Source organism: Sorex fumeus, unplaced genomic scaffold (genome assembly GCF_029834395.1).
Source record: "Sorex fumeus unplaced genomic scaffold, SorFum_2.1 ptg000034l, whole genome shotgun sequence".
Classification (NCBI taxonomy): Eukaryota; Metazoa; Chordata; class Mammalia; order Eulipotyphla; family Soricidae; genus Sorex; species Sorex fumeus.
The window spans coordinates 32,781,687-32,803,287 of NW_026606091.1; the positions used below are offsets into that span (position 1 = coordinate 32,781,687).

At 51.1% G+C, this 21,601-nt stretch overlaps 1 protein-coding gene across 1 annotated transcript in view; it reads right to left on the minus strand.

Annotated features, from left to right (window-relative positions):
* The window catches only part of GABBR2 (gamma-aminobutyric acid type B receptor subunit 2), a 352,729-nt gene that overhangs the window by 154,550 nt on the left and 176,578 nt on the right, over positions 1–21,601 (minus strand). The window contains exons 4-5 of the mRNA XM_056117153.1: positions 15,084–15,185; positions 1,064–1,129 (exon numbers count right to left, since the gene is read on the minus strand). Coding sequence (XP_055973128.1) covers positions 1,064–1,129; positions 15,084–15,185 — 168 coding nt within the window. The remainder of the gene's footprint in view (positions 1–1,063; positions 1,130–15,083; positions 15,186–21,601) is intronic.

Here is a 21,601-nt window from a genome sequence, read left to right on the forward strand (position 1 = left end):
ACCTTTCTCATTTTTTTTTTGCACCTTTCTCATTTTTGATCCAACAGATTTTATAACTTCTAATATCCCTCCAGTTTGCTTTTTCATAATCTCACACAAGGTCCAAGAGAACAGAGACCAGCGGTGCCACTCAAGATGACATTTGCAGCCCCCTCCCCCACCCCCCCAGCTATCATTCCAGAGACCCCTAACAGGCAGTGGTTCTTTCCATGTTTCTCCTAACCCTGCAGTTCAGCAAGTAGATCCAGGGCATCCAACAGGGAGGGCTGAGTCCTGTGCTGAGAATCGTTCAGAATGGGGAAAGGGATCAGTCTAGGGCCTGACTATAGGGAGATGGACCCTGGGCTCTGCATGAACTGCCCCTTGAACAAATCCCTTCACCTCTTCCAGCCTCTATTTTTCCTTCTGTGAGATGGGATCACAAGAGGCACATCCATGGTGATTGAAAAGAGTGAGAGAGATGCGGTGTAAACAGATACTGTGCCACCCATCACAAACCAGACCATCATCAAGGACTCACCCCTCTCTCTAGGGGACCCACCCTTCTCTCTTGAGGACTCATCCATCTCTCTAGGGGACCCACCATTCTCTCTCTGGGGGACCCACCCCTCTCTGTCTAGAGGACCCATCCCTCTCTCTAGGGGACCCACCACTCTTGGTCTAGGAGACCCACCCCTATGGGACCCATCACTCTATGGGACACCCCCTCTACATAGGACACACTCCTCTCTCTAGGGGACTCACCACTCTCTTTCTATGGGTCTTGCTCCTCTCTCTATGTGACCCACCACTCTCTGTCTAGGGGATCCACCACTCTCTCTACGGACACATCCCTCTCTCTATGGGACCCACCACTCTCTCTCTACAGGACCCCCCTTCCTCTGCAGAGCAGAAAGAACTGTGGGATAAAAACCCTCTGCTCCCCTCATTGCCAGACTCCATACTGCAGTTCCACTCACCCACCAAGCAGAAGGTATTCGTCCCAGAAACAGCTCTGTGAATGCCACCCTCCCCACTCCCACCCCCCCAGAGACACACACAATAAGACCCAGGTTGTACTTACACAGCAGAACACCTTGGCAGCCATGTGCTGGTCGAACTGGCCCAGGATGATGCGGACGTCATTGCCCTGCAGACAGAAGGACAGGAAATGGACGTGAGCTGGGGACTGGCAGCCCCAGAGAGCAAGGCCAAGAGCAGAGAATACTCGTGCACACCGAGCTCGCCCAGCCCAGAGCTGTGCTGAGCAGGTGGTGGGGTAGAACCTCATCCCTCAAAGGACCTCACCCCTTGCCAGCCAGCGCAGCCTGAGCTCTGAGGACCTCATAGGGTTCCTTACGCACAGCCAGGAGTGACCCTGGAGTGCAGAGCCCTGAACTCCACAGGGTGTGGTCCAAAACAAACAAGCACTGTAGCACTGTCCTCCCACTGTTCATCAATTTGCTCAAGAGGGCACCAGTAACATCTCAATTGTGAGACTTGTTGTTACTGTTTTTGGCATACTGAATATGTCATGGGGAGCTTGCCGGGCTCTGCTGTGCAGGCGGGATACTCTCGGTAGCTTGCTGGGCTCTCCTAGAGGGACGGAGAGGGATGGAGGAATCGAACCCAGGTTGGCCGAGTGCAAGGCAAACACCTTACCTGCTGTGCTATGGCTCCCGCCCACAAAACAAACAAACAAATAAACAAACCGAAACAGTGTCTGCCCGAAGATCCCTCCTGGGTCAGGGTGAGGGGTCCCAGGTCACTTTCTAGGGTATGAGAGTCCAGGTTGAGCCCTGGCCACATGGAGAGAGTAGGTCATAGGCAGATGGGACCCAGTTGACTCTGGTCACGTGATGACTCCCCACCCCAGTCACTTCCGGTCCTTTGCACGGAGACTCAGCTGGCAGGTGGAGCCACCTTCCAGCGCTTTACCCCTCTCAAGCAGGCCTCGGGGCCCTTTGATGCATAAAGAAGATCAGCCTTTAGAGATCAGTTTTTAGCATCTTTCCAAATTGGAAAGTGCTGACTGAGAGACCATTTTACTCATCGTGTGCTTAAGCAAAATAAAAAAGCTTGGATTCTAAAATCATCCTTCTTTCGCAAGCAAGAATGGAAAGAAGAGGGGGAAAAACACTTTTCCCTAAAAGGACTTTAAAAGATCATTAGTGGAGCAGTGGCAGGCAGTGAGCCTTTGTCCTCAGCACGTCTGCATGGCTATAAAAAGTTCTAAGCTGCTTCCGTCCAGGGACAAGCTCTCAGCCGCATTCTGGGGTCTTTCTGCCTGTTGGCTGAAATCTCCTGACATTTCTTGCTGCTAACAGCAACCATCTAGCCTCAGCCCTGGCCACAGCCACATACACATCCTTCCATCCAACATTGATGGAGATTCAACTTTGTGCCAAGCCCTGGGTTGCTCAATAAAAAACATCTAATTGTTTCTTATTGGATTTTGGAGCCAGAAGGGCATCAGTTCAATTTCCAGCTCTATCACTGGCCAGCCACACCAGCCTGGGTCTTAATCTCTTGGGGCCTCAGTCTCCTCATCTTTGAAATGTCCTTCCCTTGTTACATTTCTTGAACTTGTGACAGTGCAACCTGTCCACTGGCTTCCATCAGGTGCCCTCCTTGCGCCTGGACATTCTTCTTTTGGTTCCAAATCAGCTTAATGGACTCAGTATCACTGTTCTAATCACAGTATTCCATGAAAATGAACTACCTACAATTCTGTAAAGCAGGGCTTCCATTTATTCATTCATCTGTCTGCTCGTCCTCTCGTACATCCCTTTAACCACATGCCTCCAACCACTGACCCATCCACCCACCATCCATCCATCTATCCCTCCCTCCATCTACTTCCATCTATCCATACATACATCCATCCACCCACCATCCATCCATCTATTCATCAACCCACCACCCACCCACTCACCATCCATCCCTCCCTCCCTCCATCCATCTCCATCCACCTCCATTCGTCCAATTGCCTCCATCCATCCATCTATCCATCCATCCACCATCCATCCACCTATCCATACACCCACCTACCATCCATCCATCCACCCCTCCCTCCATCCACATCCATCCATCCATCCATCCACCATCATCCACCTATCCATATACCCACCCACCATCCATCCATCCAAACATTCAAATATCACCCTCCCTCCCTTCCTTCCTCTCATTCCTTTCCCACTCCATCCTCTCTTTGTTCTTCAAGCTCATTCATCTAAGATGCCCCTTTCCATACCACACAGGCTCTGTTTGGAGAGCAGGTCCCCACTTTTGTGTCTGAGCTTTGGTGGTCCTGCTCTAGAGGCCTCCTGAGGCCCCTTGGTGGCCCAGCTTCCCTCAAGTGTGGTACAATTCCACCAACTTGTTTAACTTCTCTGTCAGTCTGAGGGAAACTTGGTTCACCTTCAGCTCCCCGGTTCCCTCACAGGGCAAGGCACACACAGCGATGAACTGAGACAGCATGAAGCACCAGCACGAAGCTGCCTGGCCCTCACTCTCTCCACAATCCTCACTGTACTTGCGTCCTGCCAGGCTAGGACCACTGAACTGAAGGGGTCCACCACATCCAGTTCTCAAGTGGATTCAGGCTCTCCATCTTTGTGACTGACCACAGGTCAACAGCTGACGGATAAATAACCAGCACTGCCTTTTGCAGACCGCTAGGTTGCCATGACAACCAAGTTACCAAGCCCGTTTGGGTCTTTGCATGTAGACTGCTAGGATCAGATAGGGCTGAAGACATCACAGATGAAGCGGTCCCCTCCCAGAGAGACAAAGACCTCCCCCGAAGACGATCAGGACCTCAGAATCTACGTTCTCACCTTGGCGCCACCCCCCACCCCCCCGGACTGTCAAAGGGCCTCTCCATCCAGAGCTGGGCTATGTCTGATAAAGGACCCATCCCCACCCTCTCTGCTTTTGAGTGTGGGGGAGGGGCTAGGTCTGGGGGGTGGGGCTAGAATGCAGTGGGAGAGGACACAGGGAGGTGCTGCCGGACTGTCCAGGCTTTTCTGCGGGCTGCCAGCGCAGTGCTAGGAGCTTGAGGCATTCCTTAAGACCATACCTGAGCACTCCCAGGGAGCCGGGACTCTAAGAGCATAAGAGGCAAGGTGGGTGCTATTTCCTTCTGGAGTTACAGACTCGGGAAAGGAGGTGAGGGGGCAGCTTGGATTTGGGAAGCTTAACTGTCAAAAGTGTGAATTTCCACAAAGAATCCATAATCACACTTTTCTGTGCGGTGTAACATGTATGCCTAGAGAGTGGAAGGCAGTTTGGGGCTGGCAGCGTTTCCTGCTTCTGGCCAACACCCCACCTCCTGCCAGGACCTGAGTCCTCTCCCCACTGGGATGGAAAGGTTGGGAATGTCCAGATGAAGGGTCCAGTGCCAAACAGTCTTCAGATGAGGGATGGAGTAGACCTGGGGCTGGAGACCCGGGGAGCAGGAGAAAAACAGAGGCTTCACTCTGCTTCCGACCCCCAGAGCTGACTGCAAGGGACCCCCAGGACTGACTGCATAGAACCCCAAAGCTAACTACATGGGACCCCAAAAGTAACTGTATGGGACCTCAGAACTGACTGCATGGACCAAGGACTGACCACATGGACCCCCCAGAATTGACCACATGAACTCCCGGAACTGACTCAGCCGCACTAAGGTCAGGTGACAAGGCTAAGGCTGCAGGCATAGGGCAGACCCTGGCCCACAACTCAGGGGCCCCACCCATGGGGAGGGGCAAAATGACAGAAAGGCCATGGGGTGGCAGGAAGGCAGGATGCCCACAGAGCTGTCTGCAAATCTGGGAGGAGCCCAAGGACACCCTGACCTTGGGTGGTTTTCTTTCTAGGCCCCTTTCATTTGTTGTCTGAAATCCCTGTGCCACTGGGAGCCTTAAAGAGAGTGAAAACCAAACACACACATTCATAAACATGCACACACACAACACACATGAACACAGACACACACACAGGCACGGGGCCACACAGCAACACACACTCAAACATATCGACACCCACTCATAAACATGCACACAGACACACAAAGTCACAGACTTACACAGATATAAACACATTCATATACACACTCTCATACACATGCACACGGACACACAGCAACATATACAGAGACACATAATTATATAGTCACAAACACATACATACGCACACAGATACACATAGACACACACAGAAACACACCTAGCAACCTCCTCCCAGATTTGCAGACAGCTCTGTGGGCGAATTTACACCCACAGAAACACATCTAGCAACACACACCCTTGCATATAAATACACACAGACACATACACATGCATGCACATATACAGATATACACACATATACACATACACTAAGACACACATACACATACAGACATATACCCACTCACATAGAAATATGCACACATATTAACACACACGTATATACAGATACACATAAACACACACTTCCACAGGACGTGTATACACATACATACACATGCACACACATGCACACATATACACACATCACACAGACAGACATACACCCACTCACACATACACACATGACACTTAAGGTTGACTCAGTTCAAAGAACTGGAGCATACCCCTGATTGCAGGGGCTCCTGATAAACTCAGAATAAGTAATTCCTTGGGGTGGGGGCGGGCTCCAAGAGCTAGGGCGCAGACTTTGCATGCGGGCAGCCCAGGCCTAAACCCTGGCAGGATCCCCCTCCCCCAGGAGGGCCCTCCCAGCCCCAAAGTGAATGAGCAGATCATGCCCCAGCTCCTTCTAGGCTCTCTGCTTGGTGGCCCTGCCCCTGCCCCAGCAGGCTGTGCTGTTTCTGTGCCCACTCTGGCCAGTTCCCCGAGACTTAGAGGCTTTCCCAAGTCCAGCAGACACCACTGCTCCTGCCTGAAACCCCCACTTTGGGGCTAGCACCCCCATGCTGACTGCCCCTAGGGGGCTGCCTCGAGCTCACGGCCTCCCTGGAGAAAGAACCGCTCTCAGCAGAGGGGCCCCACCAAGGCCCTGTGTGCGCCCACCCGCCACCCCCCGCCCCTGCAGCCAGTCACTGTGTCTTGGGGACAAGCACCAGAGGGGAACTGGCCTTTGGGGAGTGTGGACAGCCTCCAGCCGCAAGGGCATCGTGTCCTTCTCCCTCTGGACTCACCCTCTCCCATGTCCAACCGTCCCCATCCTCCCCACCAAGTGTGCTCACAATAGACCCCTCTCACACCACTCCCTCCATCTCTGTGTCCAGGGAGAGTGGCCTAGGACCCCAGATCATGTGGCTGGTGGACCAGGATGGTGCTGACCCAGGCCATAAGCCCCGAGCACTGAGATGATTTTGCCCTGAGGTAGTGGCTCCCTGGCTGAGAAAGTCGTCCAGGCAGAAGTGTACCCCGGTCTGCAGTCTACCCAGGTCTGCAGTGACCACTCATGGGGAAAACTTGGACGTCTTTGCAGTGAAAGTGGGGTGCTCAGGCATCCAAGCTGCTGTTCTGTGGAAAAAGGGGAGGAGAGCAGGAGGCTAGGAAGTGCCAGGGTCACTGCAGCCTCCTGCCCCTGGGCCAGGACTGGGGGGCCTGCTAATAAGCACAAGGTCCACCCTGACACTGAGCCCTGGCTTGGGGCACTTCCTGTTCCAGAAGAGTCTGTCTCAGCCTGTGCAAGAGCATTCACATGCCACATGCCCAGTGTCCCAGTGTCTTCGGGGCTGCCCAGAGGAAAAGGAGGGGCCCGGGGCGTTGGAGACTGGCCATGTCTGAGCAGGGACAGCAGGAGCTGGAGGAGAGAGTGTTAGATCCCTGCTGGCAGCTGCTCCTGCCCGGGCACCTGGGAGAAGCCCCAAAGGGACAGTCCAGATGCTTCTCTCCCGGCTCCCGAATTCTGCACCCAGGGCGACCACTAGCTTTTTTGTTTTGTTTTTCTTTGTTTTGTTTTTTAGCTAAAATTAGTTTCTGAAACTCCCACCAATCCCTGGAAATGTCCCTAAAGGCTGAGAAGCAAGAGACAAGTACCCTTGAGGGGGGCCAGGCTCAGCCTTTCTTCCCAGTTTATTGTTTTACCCAGAAATTGATGTCCATTCTGCAGTCTAACCAGAGACCCACAGCATCTCCCTGAAGATGAAAATAAGGCTTTTTTCCTTCCGTGTCTCCAAGCACAGTGGCCCCCAGGAGGAGGCCCTGTGCTCCTTTCAGCTTTACATCTCCTTAGGGGCCCTGGGGCGACTTCAGTTTTCTGGTCTGAGCAAAGTACCATGAGGATCCTGCCACTAAACTGACACACAGGCTGTTTCCTGGCCTGTCTCTGGGGTCGTCCTGCTGCCAGGCAGGATAAAGGCGTCGTGGTGATGCTCATGTCCTAACCCCCAGAGCCTGGGACTATGCAAGGGTGGCAGGGCAGGGGGTGGCACCAGGTGAGCTGAGCAGATGGAGCTCAGTGTGGTCATCAGATGGTTTTCTAGGAAGGGAGATTTTCCTGGATTGTCCAGCTGAGCCGATGCCATCACCAGCATCCTTGAAAGTGGGAGAAGGAGCGGGGGGGTGTCCAGAGACAGCACGGGGGTTAAGGCACTTTGCTTTGCAGCCTGCATGACATACGGCCCCCTGAGCATTGTCAGGGGTCACTTATGAGCATGGAGCCAGGAACAGCCCCCACCGTCCGCCCCCCACCTCCCCTGCAGTGCTGGGTGTGGCCGAGAGAGAGAGAGAGAGAGAGAGAGAGAGAGAGAGAGAGAGAGAGAGAGAACAGACAAGTGATGGCCCTGAGAGACTCAGCAGAAATGTGCATGGGTGCTGGCTTTGGGGAAGGAAGGGGCCCTGAACTGAGGAGTGCAGGCTGTTCTCAGTGGCCAGAGAAGGCAAAGCAACATCCCCACCTGAAGCCTCCCACAGGAAACGGGCTGGTGACCGCTGGAACAAGGTGATGGAAGCACGGGGCAAGGGGTGGGGGGCTCCTCCCCAGGGCCGGCACTGTGGAAAGACTCAGGGGTGTCCCCTGGCCCTGGAGGGGCTTGTCCAGTCTAGACTGGCAATGGAGAACACTAATGGTCCCTGTTTAGAACTGCTCAGGGGCCTAAGGGGCTTCACAGGCTTGGAGTAGCTGTGGGGCAGGGGCAAAAGGTGAGCATGAGCACCTGGCTCTGGCTTGGCCTCTGCAGGACCCCCCAGCCCCCACCATGCATTACTGGCAGGAGTCCTGGTGTCCCCCCACCCCCGGCATAGGGTCTGGACATCATTGCATTATCAGTCTTGGCACTGACTGACGCACCCAGCCCCATCAGTCAAGTGGCCCCAGGGTCCCCTGAGCAATGCTGCAATGCTGGGAAAAAATATATAATATATTACATATATTCTATTATATATTATATAATATACATATTATAATATATATAATATATATATATTACATAGCACTATCCTGTAGCACTGTCCTCCCGTTTGTTCATTGATTTGCTCGAGTGGGCACAGTAACGTCTCTATTGTGAGACTTGCTACTGTTTTTGGGATATCGAATACGTCACGGGGAGCTTGCCAGGCTCTGCCATGTGGGCGGGATACTCTCAGTAGCTTGCTGGGCTCTCCGAGAGGGATGGAGGAATTGAACCCAGGTTGGCCGTGTGCAAGGCAGATGCCCTACCCCCTATGATATCGCTCCAGTCCATATATATATATATATATATATATATATATATATATATACACAGATACACACACATATTCTTCATCACCTACAGGTGCTTCTGTTTCCTGACTTGAGGTGAATCCAACACAGATTTGCAGAGTCAGTGTCTTCCTTTCTTGACTCTGGTCCTCTCTGCTCTGCCTTCTGTTAGCCTGGGTGATGTCTTCGACCGGGAATAGTCTCAGAGTGCAGAAGGCTCCAGCCCCCCCTCCCCCAACTCTTCTGTGCCTGTCAATTCTCCTTTGTGTGTTTAACCGGTGCTTCCCCATACATTTCACCGAGCAGTAATTTAGAGCAATAATGGCCCATGAGTGGGTTATTCTCATGGTGAATTGTACCCTGATCTACAGAAAATGACTCTCTTAACCCTGTTTAACAACTGCACCTGAATTCCTTTTGCTCTGAGGGGAACAGTGGGATTCTCATTCAATCAGCTGGCTTGCTTGAGAGAACTTGGTCCAGACTTTTAGCCTTCTTTGTGCTGCTCCCGCTTCCAAACACGATCAGTCTTTCTTTTTGCTTATTGATCCCCCCCCCCGCCTGCCCCCTCCCTTGTGGCTGCTGGGTAGATGGGGGCACACACACTTGGTTGTGGTGGGTCACAGGGAAGGCACTTGGGGATTCCAAGCAGAAATATCCTCAGAACATAGTCAGCAGTGGTGGGAGCTCCAGAAACCAACGGGCCAGAGGCCCCAAGGCCAGCACCTGGCCGCAGACCTACCTGGCGTTCTCTTGTCTTTTGGCCATTTGTTTTTCTTTTTGGGTCACACCTGGTGATGCACAGGTGTAATGGCTCATACACTCAGGAATTACTCCTGGCGGTGTTCAGGGGACCATATGGGATGCTGGGAATCAAACCCGGGTCAGCCGTGTGCAAGGCAAACGGACTACCCACTGTGCTATGGCTCCAGCCCCCTTTTGGCCAATTTGAATTAAAAGAATGATTCTATTCTTCTAGTAGTGTCATTTTTATACTCTGTTTTCCATGTTTGCTTTCTGGTTTTCAATGCTGAGACTTCCTCTGCTTTTATCCCTCGTATTTTACAAGCTTTAGTTCCAGCCCCTGAACTATATCTACCATACTCAAGACCGTCCTAGTTTGCATTTCTCTAGTTAGGAAATACACCAAGAGATGGTCTGTGGTATCCCTCTCCAACTGGAGTTTAGCACCCTTCTTCTTGGTTTATTTCTTCACCCATTGCTGTGGCTCCATGATGGGAATTTTCATTTTGCAATTGTTATTACGGCATCCGTGTTGCATTATCTGGGTGTTTGCTTTCAAAATGAATTTTTGCATCTGTGTACACTTTAATAAGAACTATTTATCTGGAGCTCTCCTTCCACTGGTCCCTGCTCACTTGTTCTCTGAGGGGCCTCTTCTATAAGATGCTCAGCTCTGACCCAGGGCTTTTGAGGTGAACTTCCAAAAGGGGGCCCAGAAGGCACATCCTAGGAGTCACCCATCACACAATGTTCCTGCTTCGCTGGGATGTGGAAATGCTGTGTTTGGCACCTTCACAGAAATTTGCTTACCCTGACTGAGATTTTTGCAGATGCCTCCACCCTCCCACCTTTTATGATTCTCCTTCTAAACTTTTGGCCAAACATGTCTGGGTCTGATTCTCTTTTAACCCATTCTTCTTCATAGAGTCTAGTTCAAGAAGTAAGATGATTTATGTCATTTAAAAATGATTGAATAGGGCTGGGGAGACAGCTCAAAGGGATGAAGTGCATGCCTTGCATGCACAAGGTACCAGGTTTGATCCCTGACATTAAATTCCCCCGTCCCAGCAGCACGGCTGAGTCTAAATTTCTGGAGGTCCCAAGCACCACCATATTGCTGGTACTCCTGCTCCACTGTCCCTAAGCATTGAACTGGCCCAACTGGCTTGGCTGAATATCACTGGGAGTGGTTCCTGGGCCCTCAGAGCACTGCTTGGGAATACCCAACAGTGAAAATAGTTGAAAAATGGTAATTTTACCTGGAGTCAGATACACTACCATTCTGTCACAAGGTCAGGCAGACTATTGGCAATTTTGTATGGTCCAATCTAGTAGACCTCCTTTGAACCTGCTTAAGTTGGTTTTCTGCTCTCTTTTCTTTTCTCTTTTCTTTTCTCTCTAAATAAAATTTCTATTTGTGAACAGTTTTTGATTTACAGAAAGATTACAAAGATGATAAAGGAAATTGCTATATGCACCTCACCAGTCTGTCTGATACTAGCATCGTGTTAGTGTAGTACACCTGTACCAATTAAAACACCAATACTGATATGTTGTCACTTAGTTTACGTTCACCCTTAACTCTAATTTTCTTAGTCTTCGTTTCATGTGTCTTTTTTCCTATTTTTCTAGCTCATCCAGAATAGCACATTATCTTCAGTTACCATGTCACCTTTTGCCTCAGACACTCCCTTCTTCTGAAAACCTGAAGAGTCTGGAGTAGCATTGGTGACATATTGGGTAGAATTTCCTCCTACTCAAAAGCTCCTGGTATTTTTCTCATGGTTTCGACTGCGGTTGAGGGATGTGGGGTGGAAGAACACAGAAGGCAAGAGACCATTATGTCACATGCTACCAAAGGTACAACTCAGTCACACAACTTGGCACTGTTGATGTTGATCTGTGTCAACCTGATGAGGCTGTACTGGTCAGCGGCATTATTCTTACCCACTCCTTTCATACTCTACTTTGTTCAAGGAAACTCCTTAACGAGGTAATTACATTTCACTTCCTTAAGCATGAAATGTCAACAGAAAATTCTTTGAATTTCTTCTGCCTGCAAGATTGGTTCTCCCCAATCTTATTCTCATCAGCATGGACTCACACATACTTTGGGCTATAATCGAATACTACTCCTTTATTGCTGCCTCCTCCCCCTTCTGGCCATTAAAAGCTTCTTCAACTCGTCACCTTGCTCTTCTGACTTAATGCCATAGGAGTATGTTGCTATTTTGAGTATTTCCTTACTTTCTGACTCTATTAGATGTTTGGAAACATCTTGCACATCTTCTGTCTCCATCCTAGCATGGGTCATTTCTCTGAGAAGTTCCTTCTAATGGAGGAAGATTTTAGAGAACAAGATTTGGGTGCCAGGCATGCTTATTGCTGCATGGGATTCTGTTATTTATTTATTTATTTTGCTTTTTGGGTCACACCTGGCGATGCACAGGGCTTACTCCTGGCGGTGCTCCGGGGACCATATGGGATGCTGGGAACCGAACCCGGGTCGGCCACATGCAATGCAAACGCCCTCTCTGCTGTGCTAGCGCTCCAGCCCCTGGGATTCTGTTTTGATTTTAATTTTTCTCCTCTGTCCTTTGTCCTGGTTTCTTCAGAGAACCCACAGAGTATCAGAATGCATCTTGGTTATCTCTTCTTTCATTAAACTTATCTCTTTTTTACCTGTCTTCTGAATTCTGGGAAAGGACCTCAAATTTGCCTCCTACATGGTAGGCTTTTATTTTCCTTGGCATGAACTCTCCTCTTTATTACCTCCAACACAGATTTTTATTCTTCTCTTAAAAATTTCATTTTCTTCCTTGTTCTGTGTGCCTCCTTTCCTTTTCTTCTCTCACAGTAAGTCAGATATTTGCGTTGCCTTTCAGTTCTCCAGAAGTTTTTTTTCTTTGTTCCTGAGCACTTTATCCTTCTTCGGTTTTGTGTCCTCAGAGTTGGCATTGAATTTATATACACTCTGCAAATCAGGTTTGATTCCAGGTGAATGGACCCAGAGCAGTGACTAAGATAGAGACCAAAGGCTGCCTCCTTGGGCTTCGTAGGGAGAGGACCAGTGATGACACCCTCAGCCAGTGTAAGCAGTAGGTCAGGTGTTGCTATGATTTGAGTGTACTCCCCCAAAGATATGCTGTGATCTTCAGCCCTCACACCTTATAACCGGACTTTGCTTGAACATAGGATTGGGATGTGGCCAACATGATGAGTGTCCAGCTAGGAACATAAAGTGAAGAAGGGTGGAAAAGCCTCTACAGGCAGAGACTGGAGCTGTAGTCGAGAAACACCATAGATTGCCAGGGACACTCGAGTCTCAAGGGAGAGCCTGCTTTGTGGTATATATACACGATGGAATACTACGCAGCTCTAAGAAAGGACAAAATTGTTTCACAGCTCTATGGAGAACAGGAGGATATCATACTGATTGAAGCCAATCAGAAGGAAAGGGCCAGATACAGAATGAACTGATTCACACAGTTGAGCTAGTGGGGTGGGGATTTAAGAGAGGGGTGTTGGGACTCTAGGGGGAATGGAGTACACTGGTGATGAGCATAATGATGGAATTACATTCACTACCCCACAAAAGTTAAATTTAATTTTAAAAAGAAATTATGAGCCCAGAACCTTCTAGAAGGCATGACCTTGCAGACATCTTGATCTGGTGTCTGCGGACTCCAGAATGTGACAGAATACATTTCTGTTCTTTGGAGCCACCGGCTCGTGTTCCCTTGTTCCTAGATCCAGGTAGGCTACATAAATGTCCTTCAGGGAGATCGAACCAAGGAGCAGAAGTGTGGAAGTAGGAGGGGCAGGGATTTAACATTTATTTTAAGAAGTGAGTGAAATTTATTCGCTGTTGATTGACAGTACTGAAAGAAGAGGACAGCTGAGCAAAGTCTAAACGGTTCTAGGAGGAGCCATGAGGGATCTGGGAGAGAGTAAGACCTTCGCAGCGGCTACCTCTACCCTGCGGTCTATCCTGGCCCCGCTCTCGCCTGATTTTGTGAGTTGGAATTCTTTCTCAGAACTACAGCTGTGTGGGGCCGTGGAAATGCGGGGCTGGCACGGGATCCAGGTCTAGACCGGAGTCCAGCCCATTGCCCTCCCGCTCTGGGTGCTGGGATGCGCTAGTTCTCTTTGAGCTTAAGCTCCCCATCTGTGGAAAAGGGGACGACCGGAATTGCCTCTGAGAGTTTTAAGGAAGATGTAATGAGCAACTGAAGGTCAAGGCCTTGGCATGAAGCCTTGACCCTTGGCCGAGGTGTTGGCAAATCCAGCCGGCTGCTCTTTTCATCATGGCTAATGTCACCGCCCACGCGCGGCTGGAGTTGATGGGCTGATGAGCAGAGCGCCCACTTTCATCCTCAGATTCTTCATGGGCTTCCAGCGAGGCCTCCGCTCTGGGCACAAAGGCACTTTCAACTTTGAAGCCTGCAGAACCCTCTGCTGGAGGCCCAAGGAGGGAGCTATTTGCAGAGCCCACCCCAGGGAGACGCAGCATGTGGCCGGAGAATGTCAGCGCAGCCCCAGTCCTGGGCACACCCCTGCTGCTCTCTGCAGTGTGAGCACCCCCACCCCACCCCCCTTCCTTTTCAGACCTGGGCCCACTTGGGCAGACCTGACTCTTGCTCCCTGGGTGGCTGCAGGCCCGACCTTGCTCCTGCTTCCATCTCTGCGGGAACTCAAACATTCCACGCAGGCTTGGTGTCTGGTCCTGAGCAGATGCCATGCAACAGAGACCCTGCCTCCCTCAAACTCCTTCTCTGGGCCTCAGTTTCCCCCTCTGTGAACACAGGGCTTTAAAAGACAAGAGTTCTCCACTGCCACCTGCTCTGATGGGTATAAAGTGGAAACTCTCCATGACAAGAGGACAGTTGGCCTGAGGCAGGGTGGGGTGAGGTGGTCTCTGAGCTTCAGGATGAAAAATCTCTTAGTTCAGCTTCGAAGCTCACGGACTTCAAATCTGCCTGCAGTGTCCTGGAAGTCCTGCATGCCCGCACACAGGATGGGTCTGGCTGCAGGGCCTCTGACTCCAGCCTCCTTCCTCCCGGCCTCCCAGAGATCCCCAACCTCCACCTCCTCCTCGGCCAGGTTCAAAGACTCTTCTGAGCTCAGTCCCCAGCATGAGTCACTTCCTCCCTTTCTTCCTGATTCCTGGGAGGGAGATGCCTTCCTGGCCAGCAGTGAGTCACCCGAGGACAAGGGCAGGCCAGAGGGTGTTGGGGAGCCCAGGAGAGCGGAAGGCACAGGCAAGGTGTTGAAGAGTTTGTGCTGCACACGGACAAAGGGCAGAGACTACCCACAGCCGGCCAGTCTCTAGTTGGTGCTTTGCCTCCCTGGCATGAGTGTCCCTGGAGGAGGGACAGGGACATGGATTTGGGAGGCACCCAGGAGTGCTTTCTTGTGCTCTGCAGCAAGACGGCTCCTGCCTTGGAGCATCTGTGAAACAGAGAAGGCTGGTGCCCTACTGTGCTCTGCCGCTGAGCTGGCAGGTAGGAGGAAGCTACCCTTGGCTTTGAATCTGGCAACTGGATCCTGGGTTGGGGCTGCTAAGGGGCAAGAGGGCGGGGCCTCTCCCCACCTCGCCCACGCCAAGGATGGAGCAGACGGCCTGAACGCCAGGCTCTTTCCCAGCAAGGGGGTCAGGGAGGCCCCCAGCTGTCAGGCCCCAGGCTGCCTGCACCTACCTTCAGCTTTTTGACGCTGGTGCAGGGGTCATTGGAGAAGCTCTCTGTGTCGGAGATCTCAATGTCCTCACCATAGAGGACCCCGGTCAGGTCGTTCCTCACCTGAGGACAGAGAGAGAAAGCAGAGGGTGGTGGGTAAGTGGGCAGAGCCCTGCAGGGATCCTCTCAGGAAAGTGCTTCAAGGGGGGGAGGGTTGAGATTTTCTTCCCTAATACCCGAAAGGCACGAAAGTTGCGTGCATTATTATCTGGTGGGGGGCACGCCCAGTGGTGCTCAGGGGTTACTCCTGGCTTTTCACTCAGGGACCACTTTTAGCAGGCTTGGGGACCATATGGGATGCCAGGGATTGAACCCGAGTCAGCAGCATGCAAGGAAAACATGCTACATTAGTGTACTATTGCTCCAGGGAGTTATCTGCATTCAGACCTGGAATTCTCCCCCTTGTCCACACCACCCCGTGGTTCTACCATGAATCAACCACATGTGTAGCAGGAGGTTCAAAAAAGCAGGGCTGGTCAGATCTGCCCTGGCATTCCCTGCAAGAATCCAGAGGAGGTTCCAGGTCTCTGGACATGCTTCCCCATCACCTCCCACTAAAGCTATTCCAACACACCTCCATGGACACTGGGCTGAATTCATTTGCCACCAAGGTGGTGAGGCGGCTCAGACATTCAGCTCGACAAGGCCAGAAGAAAGAGAAAGGAGGGGGATGGGAGCCAGTCTGTCGAAGGTTACTACAGGTTCGCTTGTGCATAGAACGAAGGACCCACTTATGTGCCTGAGAGCTGCAGGTGCAGGGATTCACCACCCACACGCCTCATCTGAAGAGGCAGCTTCTGCTCAGACCATGCCAGAATATTCCAGAATATTGGTTCAGAGTCATCAGGTCTTCTGATTGGGGCAAGGATCGGGGGGGGGGGGGGGGGGAATCAAGATTCTAAAATATAAAATCCTCCAAAGTTTTTTTTTCTCCAAAGTTTTAAAATGCAGATACCACTTTGATTTTTGCTTCATTGTCATTTTTGCTTCATTGGTTTAACAAACCAAATAAATTCGAAGCCTCTATGCCATGGCGGTCACTTCCGAACATATATTGGTCTCGAAACTCAACTATGCATTTTATGGGAGAGAACGGGCAGGGGTGGGGGTGGGGGGAATGATTCAAGTTTCAGTCCTGCTATAAGTGGCTGGTGTCACTGCAGGTTCTTGTGGGATACTCCCTCCAGCAGGGCAAGAGTTTCTCCCTCTTCAGGAGAAGATGACCTTGAGAAGCACCGCTGATTGATACCTCCTAAGAGTAAAAAAAACAGAAAAAAAGGCAGGGTGTGGGTGAGGAAGTAGAGGAATTGGAACCTCTGTGCTCCATTACAACCGAACAACAGAATGACCATATGCGCCAGAAATTCCACATCTGGACTTAGACCCCAAAATGATTGAAAGCAAGGTCTCAGAGAGACATCTGTCCACCTGTCTTCCAAGCAACCTTACTCATAGTGGCCCAGTGGCTTAGGAGAAGACCAATCCACCCGTGGATAACAGACAGCATCCAACAATGGACTATTACTCAGCCTTCAAAGGGAATGAGATTTTGATACTGCAACATGAATGAATCCTGAAGACATTATGCTAAGTGCAATAGACCAATCACAAAAGGACAGTACTGTGTGTTCCCACTGAATGGGGTCTTAGAACAGTCAAATTTGCCAGAAGGAAGGGAAAAAAAGAAGAACCAAGATTGCTAGGGCCTCAGAGAGCAGGGAATAGGGAGCTAGAGATCAGTGGGGAAAGAGTTTCTCTTTGGGATGATGAAAAAGTTCTAGGAAAGGCTGATGGATCCAAAACAATATGAGTACAGAATTCAGACAGTGGGGTCTCAAAATGCTTAAAATGGGAACTTTCATGCTATGTATATTTTGCGATGGTTTAAAACGAAGCACTTCTAGTTTCAACCGTCCATAGGTCCTTGCAACGAATATATCAAAGTGTTTGGAATAATGTGGCCCTAAATGTCACAGGACAGTTCCTGGGAAGCCTCCTAGAGAGGCAAACAAAGGGAGCGTGAATGCAAACGGCTATATTTCATTTCTTTAAAGGCAACAGAGCAAATTGTGAACATTATTAATTCTGGGTGGCGAGGCCACGGCATTTGTCATTCTGTGCTTTTCTTAATGCTTGAAGTCCTCTGTGATAAATGCTTTGCAGAAAGAAAGTGCCTTCACTGGGCTGAACCGTGTCCACCCTACGTTTTTACCTCTATTCTGAAGGACGCCAGGGAACTTGTTGATTGTATTCCCCTCGAGTGCCAAGGTTCCCAAATCTTTTTCGGGTGCAAGTGGGGTTCCACGGTCAGTTCTGTGTGCCCCAAGGGTGCGGTGGAGCCAAGACATTCATTAGACACAGAAATGAGCCGGTGCATGCCAGCTGGATGCAGAGCAGTGTACTGCCCACTCTGTCAGGCATGTACAATAGGGCTGCCGGCTCCCAGCCTGCCCACCGCCCCACTACATGCACCCCACCCCCTGCTCGCAGCCTCTTACCCTGTCCAACGGTGGGGGGGCGAGGTGGTAATGCAATGCAATTCACTGAGTTCCTTCAGTGCGCAGTATAAGCACTGAGGACATGTCATGGTGTGGTAAAAACTCAAGTTCTTCATACTGTTTAAAAAACATAGAATGAGGGGCTGGAGTGATAGCACAGCGGGTAGGGCATTTGCCTTGCACGCGGCCAACCTGGGTTCGATTCCCAGCCTCCCATATGGTTCCCTGAGCACTGCCAGGGGTAATTCCTGAGTGCAGAGCCAGGGGTAACCCCTGTGCATCGCTGGGTGTGACCCAAAAAGCAAAAAAAAAATTTTTAATAAAAAATAAAATAAAAAACATGGAATGAGCATTTCCAGGCCTGAGGCAAGCCAAGGTTCAGGTGGTGACTGGCTCGGGGTATCTTTCCGGGCACACGTGTGTAAATGACAGCTGTAGCATAATGATGGCAGATCAAATATTTTAGAGGTGATCAGACTTGAAAAGAAACCAAAACCCTCATTTGGTTCAGCCTCTAAATTCCCAGATGAGGAGGGTGCAGCAGGGTTCACGGAACACCCCCTGCCTGTCTCTTCCAGAGCCGACCAGATGTAAATGGTTCCCAAGACCCAGTGAGCCAGAACAGGTCAGAACAGATGGTCGACTCACTGCCCATAATGTCAGCACCAAGGAATCTGTGCTCAGCTCAAGAATTTATTTTAATGGACTTTTTTCCCCCCAAGGGAAAGCAAATAGAGGAAATCAGCAATAAATGGTATTTTAAAACAACCAAAGTATGGGTTGGGGGTGGGGGTGGAGGTGAGGAAGCATGTCAATGATCAACGTACTAAAGGAAGCAAGATACGTTTTAAGCAAACCATTGATAATGGTGTTTAAAACGGTGTTAAAAATGGCTTGGATATTTTCTCCCTCCATTAAGAGATCAGAATGTGCTTATAAAGACAAGGGGCCATGGGGTGTGTCGAATGGGCATTACATTTGAAAAGGGATCACATCCAGAATCCGGGAGGAAAAGGTGACTATCGGGGAAGCCATAAGTGAGGGGCTGGTGCCTTTAGCAGGGGTTGCGGCAAAGAGGTTCAGGCTCAGAAGAGGGAGGCGTGGCTAGGACAGGGGGTCCACAAGCGTGGGGCTCAGGGAGTTTCAAAACCATGGGGCTAAGCATGAGCTTTACATGCCTGTGTCTTGGGTTCAGTCCCCAGCACTGTAAAAATACATCTCGATCAGAAGGTGTGAGTAACCCCAGACCTCTCAGAAAGAGCAAATCTAGGAGTCTGGGTCTTGAGCCTGGTTTTCATGGCCCAGGGAAGTCCAGCCTCTGGGAAGAAGTCAAAAGCCAGAAAGTGTTGGGGGACTTCACCGGATAGTTGGGACTGTGGGGGATAGTCAGTCCTGCTCAGGTCAGATGGTGGGATGGGTGAGGGAGTGGGGACATGTCTGAAGGACAGGGCCACAGGCAATCCTGGTCCTCCCTCCCATGAGATGCAGGGAAAGCAGAATGGACAGGTTGGAGGAGGGAGAGGAAATCAGAGGAAAAGTCATGGGCCACTAGAATTAGGGAAGGCAGGCAGGTGACGAGACTGCTTGTGACAGGTCTTTGACTTGGCAGAAGTAGTCCATGGGACCCATTTAAGATCCCGGGTCACAAGGGAGGCCTGTCACTAGACCTGACAGGCCACAGTGCAACATCAATGCCAGGTCCCCACCCTGCTCAGAAGGCTCTCTGTCCACTGCCCAGAGACGCCAGTCCCAGGCTCTCTGGAAATCTGTCCGGCTTGGATGTGTGCAGTCACTACATTATTTACTCACAGCCAGAATCTCTGTCTCTGTGGGTGAGGACCCCTGCTCTGGGGTCCCCAGACTCTGCCAGGTACCTTCCCCTGCAACTTCCTGCTGCCCACAGGTCAGCTCAGTCACACCCCTGCCCCCAGCACTCCACCTGAGCACTGGACTCCCATCCTCTAGCAAGGCAATACAAGGAGCCCAAGACTAAGAACCCACAGGGGTCCAGCCCAAGGAGTCACCCCTTGGATTCTCAGGTGGGGTTCCTGCTTCATCTATGGGGCCAAAATCTCCATCTTGTGCTCAGCACTCTCTCTCTCTCTCTCTCTCTCTCTCTCTCTCTCTCTCTCTCTCTCTCTCTCTCTCTCTCTCTCCCCTCGGCTTGGTACCTGGTCATTCCAGAATGACGTCCTCTCTGCTCCCATAAGCATCCCTCCCTTGTTCATTCACTCACTCAGTCATGATACCAGCATCTCGTCTATTCCAGGCAAAGTTGTTTGGGGGTTCTGACATCAGACAAAGCCATCCTCTGCCTCGTCTTTCTGTCTAGTGAGGGAGACATTGATCGGATAAGTACCCCAGTAGCTGCCCAGACTGGGCATTTTCAGGGTCAGGGCACACGCCTGGAAGAGGCTGTGAGGTGAAAGGCAGGTGAGAGCCTGGGAAGGGAAAAGAGGTCAGCACAAGAGAGAAGAGGTCAGCGCAGAAGAGTGGAAGGTGTGAATCAAAGCCCTGGAGGTGAGAGGAACCTGGGCCAGGGAGAGAGGTGGATGGTGTGACTGGAGAAGGAAGAGGTGGCTGGTATGAAGACTCCAGGGACCTCCTGAAGTCTTGAGCCTCGGCGGAGCGGGAAGCCATGCTCAGGTTTCAGGGAACGGGAGATGATTAGAATGACCTTTTTCCTGGGGTTGGAGATAGTATAGCTGGAAGGGCATTTGCCTTGCATGAAACCACCTTGGGTTCGATCCCCACACTACATATGGTCTCTCAAGTCCTTAAGGAAGTGATCCCTGAGTCCAGGGCCAGGAGTAAGCCCTGAGCACTGCCAGTGTGGCCCAAAGAACAAGAGAGAGGGGGTGACAGCAAATGCCGAAAGGCAATAGAAACAAAGAACAGGAGAACTGCTCTCCAACAGGAAGCTTGCCACTGGGGTAAGGAGGGCAGGAATGGGGCAGGGAAGAGAGCACCTAGTGAAGGAGGGGAGAGGGGAGTGCTCCCCGGGAGGAGCGGATATGGGGAGGCGGGGAAGTGTCATGCGTAAAACTCTACCAGGAACAAGATGGTAAACCACAGTGCCTAAAATTTCAAAGAGTGCCTGTCACAGAGTCAGGAAGAGGGTAGGAGGGAAACTGAAGACACTAGTGAGGGAAATGGACTCCAGTGAAGGGACCAATGTTGGAACTCTGCATGCCTGAAACCCAATCCTAAAAAACTCTGTCATTCGTGGTGACTAAAATACAAGTGTGGTTTGAAATGATAACAAAGGTTGCGACGGCACTCACAGAGCTAGAGGCATGAGGGCAACGGGAAGGTGTGAGGGTAGGGACAAGGGGACAGGCAGCAACTGTCCAGCAGGTAGCAGGGAGCCTGGAGGAGGCAGTGGTCCCACGTGGGGTGCTAATAGTCTGCTGCTGGTAGTCACGGATCCCCGAGTGCAGTGGCTCCCAGCAAGATGAACTCAGCATTGTCTCTGCAGTTTCTGTGGTCTGGATCTGGGGCAGGGGGGTGGGTGGGATTGACAGAGCTGGGGGTTCTGGCGCAGGCCCTTCAGGAAGCTGTAGCCCAGCTGCATCCTGGAGTTCTTAGAACCACGTGGGACACCTTGGTTGCACTTGAAATGGAGAGAAACCAAGGGCAGGAGCCAGGCACGCGCTCTCCAGGCAATTCCCAGGGGCAGCTAAAGTTGCAAACCATTAATTTTAGGAGTCAAAGCAGCTGAACTGCCAAGCTCCCAGGTGGGGTGCCAGCCTGTCTGAATCACCTCCCCCGCCCCTAGTCTCCTACTTTGTTCAGCTCCCACTTTGTTCAGCTGCAGAGCACTCTCCATCTTTATAGCTGGAACCCTCCCCTGCTCTCTGCTGTCCCGTCCTGTCCTTCACCTGCTCCCCCCAATCTTCTGCATCCACTCCCAGCACCATGAGTAGATCCCAACCCAGTGAAAAGAGAGGAGGGACCAGAGAGAGAGATGGGGGAGAGGGA